Source organism: Dendrobium catenatum, unplaced genomic scaffold (genome assembly GCF_001605985.2).
Source record: "Dendrobium catenatum unplaced genomic scaffold, ASM160598v2 fragScaff_scaffold_1480, whole genome shotgun sequence".
Taxonomy (NCBI): domain Eukaryota; kingdom Viridiplantae; phylum Streptophyta; class Magnoliopsida; order Asparagales; family Orchidaceae; genus Dendrobium; species Dendrobium catenatum.
The window spans coordinates 48,925-56,191 of NW_021319942.1; the positions used below are offsets into that span (position 1 = coordinate 48,925).

Here is a 7,267-nt window from a genome sequence, read left to right on the forward strand (position 1 = left end):
AAAATCAGTGTTTGGATGGTTCCAAATCTAATTTTGAAAGTTTTCAAATTGGATGCCTCAAGATTTTTGTCTGGTCAAGACACTTTTTGATGACGTATCAAATATAAATTTTAATTAATTACTCATATTTATTATATTAACTTAAACTAAACTCACCAACTTCCAAAATTTTATTTATATTTTCGACGGTGAGCATAACATTTGTAGAAAAATCAATAATAGGGCTGCAAACGAACCGAGCCGAGTTGAGTATGTGAGTGTTCATGTTTGTATTAATTTATTATCAACTTATTCAAGTTTGGTTCATGTTTGATTCGAGCTTTATTGCTTGTGTTCATGTTTGGTTCGTTTAAATTAATGAGTGTTCATGTTTGGTTCATGATAGGTTCATGTTCAGTTCGTTTAGTTCTTATCAAGCTTTAAACAAACAAGCCTTAAAGAACTATAAACGAGCTTTATTTCTAGATATTCATTAACTTAACAAAAGAGCTTTATCGAGCCTCATAACAAATAATTAGATCATGCATGTTCGCGAATATATTTAGTGAATTTTTTAAAATATCAAACAAGCACGTTCATGAACATATTTAACGAGTATTCTTGAGCTATTAAATGAGCAAGTTCACTAACATATATAACTAGTTTTTTTGAGCTACCTAATGAGCTCGTTCACGAACAAGTGATTTATGATTCATCTTCATGAATATTTTAAACAAACAATCAATCAAACATGAACAAATATGAAATGTCTATTGTACATGAATCGAACACGAATCGAGCTTTTATCCAGCCTAATGTCAATGTTCATGAGCTTTAAATGATGTTGTTCACGAATATAAATGAGCCGAACACATTAGTGTTCAAACTTGTTTATTTAATGATCGAGTATTTAAAATAGTGTTCAAGTTTGTTTGTTTAGTTAATTAAACGATAACAAACGAATTTTAATCGAATCGAATAACGAGTAGCTCGTCGAACGTTTGGTTCGCTTACATCCCTAATCAATAACATAATGTCAAAAAATGATTCATGTAATGTAATGTCCCAAATAATAGTGAGATAAAAACTTGACCTATACTTATATTTTATTTACCTCAAATTATTTTCAAAAGTTCCAAATATCTAAACCTAATTTTCCTCCCACCACCACCAAATTCGGTTACTGATTTCGTAACCGCGTCGCTCTGCCCTTTTTCAACATCCTCATGCGTAAGCGGTAACTCCACCCCCTGTCTTTGCTACGAAACTTCCACCCCCACGTTCTCACCCCCACTCTTCACGATATAAACTCCGCCATAACCAATCTCCCTTTTCACAAAAAAACTCCAAAGCTCTCTCTTTCTCTCCATCTCAAATGGCTTCCAACGCCAAATCCTCCGGCGGGCTCAACGGCTCCTACTACGGCCCGGCGATCCCACCCGCTCGAACCTACCGGAGCGTCGGCGGCCGCTCCTCCGACTGCTGCTGCAACCCCTGCAGCTGCCTCATCTGCACTCTGCTCAAATTCATCTTCGCCGTCGTCATCACTCTCGGCATCATCTTCCTCATCATATGGCTGATCTTCCGCCCCAACGAACTCAAAGTCTTCGTAGAAGACGCCAATCTCACCACTTTCAATCTCAACAACTCCTCCACTCTAAACTACAACCTCTCCCTCGCCATCAGCATCCGCAACCCCAATCGCCGAATCTCCATCTACTACGACCAAATCGAAGCCATAGCGCTCTACGATGGCAATCGCTTCGGCTACGATGGCTCGCTCCCGGTCTTCTTTCAGGGCCACAAGAACACCACCGTGATTTCTCCGAGATTTGCAGGGCAGGCGGTGTCTCTCGGAGCGGTGAACGGGACTTATGCGAGAGAGAAGGGAGAGGGGAATTTCTATTTCGATGTGAAATTGAACGCGAGGATTAGGCTGAAGGTTAAGTTTGTGAAGGTGGGGCATTTTAAGCCTAAGTTTGACTGCAAGGTGAAGCTCCCCGTGCCGCCGGTGAAGGGCGGATTGCCGGCGGCGAGTTTTGAGAGGACCGAGTGTGATGTTGACTGGATCTAATAGGGGCGTTATCGATTTCGTGTTGTAGCAGTCATTGTTTATTATTAGTTATGATTTGATTTTTCTTATCGTCTTCTTTAATTTTTTGGTTGAGATGTCGAGATTTGGGGCCCTTCTGTAGCTGTACATTAAATTATTAATGGAAAAGTTATTGTTTTGTTTATTTGTTTTCTGCTACTACTAGCCGTTACGTTGACGACCGTTTTAAAATTGGAGCAACGGGCCTTGACCGTTATCATGTAAAATTTACGTGCCGGATAACATGATGAAAATTTCAGACATTTTTTTAATTTTAGATGCTTTTGCAACGGCTAGTTGATTTTAGCCATTTGGAAATTTAAATTTGGCCATTTGGGATGTTGATTTTGAGCTGTTAATTGGACTCTTAAGTTATTCTATATATGCAATTATATTTATAGCCTAAGAGATTGTTGATTCTACTCATATTTTCGGGTTAAAAAGGAAGTTTTTTTTTTAAACATTAATAATATATCTTCTTACAGGCGAATCAAATAAATGTTCAATGTTTAAATTTTGTTATGATTTGTTTTATTGTGATGGTTTTCTTATGACTTACAAAAATTTCTTGTTATTTGATTACTTATATTTTATTATATCACAATTATGTTTTTTTTTTTAAAGAGATTGTGTAAGTCATAGTTATAGATAATAGCCAATAAGTCATATCTAAAGCTCAATAATTTTTTTTGCTATGACTATATTTTAAGAAGAGTGTTGTCTCATTATCTAGTAGATTGCATCGGGTGTGATTGATTCCTCGCTTTGGAGCAGAATCAATAACTATTGGAGGGTGTTAGGAGTAGTGAACATCTCATTCTGAGTAGAAGCTCTATTTCCAATTAAGAAGAGAAGGTGGTGTAAGAAATTTTCTAGAGTTACTTGTAAAGTTTTAAGTGTTATTTCACATAAAATTCATCCTCCTCTTATGGTGTCTCTTTGACTTATATTACCATTTATGTGAATCCATTTAATCATATTGTCATGATAATATGAATGAGCCTACTGGATTCTTATAACTATGTTTGAGATCCTTAAATGCACCATGTGAAGGTGAAAACATAAAATACAAAAGATAAAATGAACATGATATTTCTACGTAATGAAATGCATGATGCGATAAATATAATACATGATCAATTGGGTGTGTATAATAACCCTAATCATCATGAGCTCAAGTCAATGGTCCTTATGTAGTTTAGGATGATGATCTACATAATTTGGCTTGATGGCTCCCTACCCTAGTATAGTAGTATAACTAGCATATCACTTGAGCATATAAGATAGAATGATGATTCATGAGGTTATATGGAGTCTTTGTTCTTGTGCATAATATTTTAAGGCTTAGAGCTTCCTAATGAGATGAAAATGGATGGTTGTGATTCAATAACTATTAGTTGAATAACACTATGAAAATAATAAGCACTTTTTAACACCATCTTAGGTTTCATTTGGGACGACTTTCTTCTTGCTTCTTAAAACAGCTTTTTAGTACAAAAATTAAATCTATGTACTAAAAGCTACTTCAAGAAGCAAGAAGAAAGCTGTCCCAAAGAAGCCCTAATTTGCTTAAAATTTATTTAAATAATAATAACCATAAATTTTAAAACTTTGCCATGAAATATATTTTAATAGAACAACATGTTTCATGTGTGTACTTGTATATATAACATATAACATTAAAATTTAAGAAATGGTCACCAAGTGGTAACGTATGTTTAATAACAAAAGAGTTCGTATTATCACCCAGCCCACTGAAGCTCTTCTCAATTATGAAAAAAACAAGCCCATCAAAGGCCTTACAGAAAGATAAGATGTCTAAAAGTCCAAAAGTTTCTCAATTCCCAAGCCCATCAAAGCCTTTTCAACCTATGCAAGCATAGATGAAGCCCGCTAAGGCATTGGAAGTTTTATTTATTTAAATAGCTTAAATCTTTTTGCTTGTAATTTTTCCCCTTAAACGTCTCTCTCTTCAGTATTTCTCCCCGATATTTGTTTTGATATCATGCCAATGTGAATCCAAATATTTGTGAAGCAAAAAAATAAAAGGGGATTTTTTGACATGATATGAAAATTTTATTTAATTATTAAATTAATCATCAATTATCTTTTTTATAATGATGTTAACCAAATCTTGATGAGCAAATAAAATATCAACTTTTTTTCTTTTTCAATAAATAAGTATTAATGGTTTCATAATAGCACATGTCGATACTCTATTTATTTGATAATAAAATGTAAGAGTTTGAATTTTTATTTTGTTAATTAGAAAGATTTTGTTCACTTGAGTGTAAATCTCAAAAAAATATATATTTAATTTATATAAAGTTCATAAGGACAATTGAAAATGAACCGATCATCTTATAAAAATAGAGATGACACGACCTAAGGATAATTACACAGCGTCATAATAATGTCAATGAGAACATTAGAGATGCTTTGTGCAATTCTAACTTGGAAGCGGAGATGAAATGATTTGATGATCAGGCCATTGAAGGAGGCCAAAATAAGTCCTCTATTAGATGTAGAGTTGACTTAACCTAAAGGCATTGATAAGGTAATATTGCAAGGTTGAGGGGGCTTAACTTGAGAACTTTCATTAAAAAAAGAAGAAGAAATGTTGAGGGGGCCATTGGAGATGGCCAAATTGATTATCTCATGAGGGTAAATATGTACGTCCTGATCTAAAGGCAATAAAGAAAGATGTAAAACCTATTGAAGACGACTTTATTGGTCCTCCATATAGGCATCAAATTGGCTCAAGGTCGAAGACCTGAAGCGTCTTTGGAAAGTTTAAACCAAAAGTTGGATGGCCAAACGATTTTCAAACATGATATGCTTATAAACGAATCGAGCGGCTCGACGAGACAGATCCAACGAGCCCAAGATCGTTGAATTCTGATATCATTAAGACATTCAAATGTATACTAAACAATCCATTATCAAGGGAATCAATATGAGTCGTCCATTCAAACCACTTTCCACATACCTTTGATCTCCCTCCTATTTACTGGTCATTCCACACTAAAAAAATTATAAATAGATCCCTCATTCTTCATAGAAAGGGACTCAAGCAAGAAAGAGAAGAGCTCTCTTTCCACAACACTCCTCCTCGACCACCGCCCAACCATCAATCGTCATCGATGAAGCTTTGCCGACCATGCCAAACTTCCAACTGGCCACTGATCGTTGTCAGAATTCCATCTGACAGCGAATTACCCCTAGACTTTAACCCCGCTGCCAATTGACGTTGGACTTACATTCAACAACCTATCGACTTAGGAATTCCTATATGGACCTTTTTTATCGCTAGATTTCAATTTGATGACCAATTGTTGTAATATGACTGTGCTCAAGTTGAAGGACGATCATTGAATGTAATCCATTCAAATACTAGTGGATTAATTTCAACTGGGCGTGACCCCGCAGTTTTTCATATCAAGTTTTTTACACAAAAAATTCTGGTCTTTATTCTTTTTTGTGTGAACTGGCTAATAGTGCAACACTAAAACTTGAAGTTTTTCTTACTTTATCACTGCGAATACTCTAAACCACAACATTTTTAATTTTATGTTTCTTACAAGTTTCATAATTCATTAAAAATAAATAAATAAGAAAATTACAAAGAAAAGTTTTTAAATTATAAATTATATGATAAATCAAACAATAAGCGCAATTTTTTAGATAAATATTTATCATTTTCAAGTATAAATTTTAACAGCCAACGGCATTAATCAATTCCATCATTAATGGACTGAACATTAAAAAAATAATAATTATAAATAAATAAAATTAGCTTTTAAGGAAGTGATCATCATTTTTTGTTTAGATGGGTCATGGGATAATCAAGCAATCGAACGTTCAAAGATCGCAGCTTTTTCACGTCGGAGTTGTTCGCACGCTTAATCTTGCCCAACTATTCTTAATTATGTATTTCAAATCTAATAAATTTCTTACATATTCAGATCAATAAGCTGATATCATACAAATGGCTTACATGCTTTTCATTTATCATATCACTTGAATTCATCTTCCCGTCGCCCGTGCGATTCCGGCAGTGGAATTAGTTCAGAGCCAGTCGTCGCCGTCGATCCACCCGGAAGTTCTGCCGCCGGAGAGAAAACGTCATTCCAGACATCGGCGAATGCGCGAAGAATGATGTGATGGTGGCAAGAAGAGTTGAGGGAAAGGTATTGGTGGAGAAGCTCACAGAGATCCTCCCAACCGTACATCTCCTTCTCCATTATCATCACCAGCATCGATTCATAGAAGTCGAAATAAGGGTTCAACGACTCTTTCAGCACAGCCACGCTCTCCTCTACCACTCCTTTCCTCTTCTTGCTCTTTCTTCTCTTCACCGCGCGGCTCTTCTTTTCTCTCTTTCGGCCACTTGTCGCTTGCTTCGCTGGCGACGGCGATGTCGAGAAGGATGAAATGGTAGCGGCGGGGCTGTAAGTTGTGTCTGAGGGGCATGAGGAGCTAACCGATTTGGAGGTTCTATCTTTTAGGGAATATGAGGAGGAGGACGATGCAGAGAACAGACTAGAGAAAATTGACCGCCGGCAGCCACATCCGCCGTCTACCACAACTGGCTGCTGCACCATGAATCTTCTCGGGGGGGATGACATTAAAAGACCGTGATGAACCAAAGGAGGGATTTTGATGGTGGGAATGGAGAAAGATTTGATTTTTGAGAAGTAGAACTGGTAAATTACAAAAAGAAAGGCTTTTCTCTTTGGAGAAAGGGATGAAAGAGATCCGTTCGCTTGTTCTTATATGTTATTAAAGAAAAGAAGAAAGAGTTGGTTGGAGGTGGAGGTAAAGCGTCTTCAAATTCTCGTAGCTAGGTAGATGCATATGAGAGAGAGAGAGAGAGAGCGAGCTAAAAAAATGGACTTTTTTGCGTTCTGCTTTCTGATTCAAAATTCTGACTTGAAGCTAACATCATAATGAAAATTTAATCGTTCGTTCCTTTTATCTTAAAGAAAGGAATTAGAGAGAGAGAGGAATGGGAGGTTGAAAAGCTATGTTTTAATTGCTTCGTCCAGATCTTGTAGCCAACGGCTTGTAGATTAATTGCGCATGTGAACCTGTTCAGTGTATGAACTATTGACTTGATCGTGAAGTCTATCGTTTTCTTAATGAAATGCAACTGTGGAACTACAATCAATACACGTCTAAGTTGGAAGCAGCTGT

At 36.1% G+C, this 7,267-nt stretch overlaps 2 protein-coding genes across 2 annotated transcripts; one reads left to right on the top strand and one right to left on the bottom strand.

Moving 5' to 3' along the window:
* Positions 1-1,301: 1,301 nt before the first annotated feature.
* On the top strand, positions 1,302-2,216 carry LOC110095681 (NDR1/HIN1-like protein 3). Its single transcript, XM_020821317.2, has one exon. The coding sequence runs from the start codon at positions 1,355-1,357 to the stop codon at positions 2,051-2,053; it is 699 nt and encodes a 232-aa protein (XP_020676976.1). The 5' UTR covers positions 1,302-1,354; the 3' UTR covers positions 2,054-2,216.
* A 3,771-nt stretch (positions 2,217-5,987) lies between these two features.
* On the bottom strand, positions 5,988-7,034 carry LOC110095687 (transcription repressor OFP8). The gene has a single exon (XM_020821322.2). The coding sequence runs from the start codon at positions 6,697-6,699 to the stop codon at positions 6,088-6,090; it is 612 nt and encodes a 203-aa protein (XP_020676981.1). The 5' UTR covers positions 6,700-7,034; the 3' UTR covers positions 5,988-6,087.
* Between the last annotated feature and the right edge of the window lie 233 nt (positions 7,035-7,267).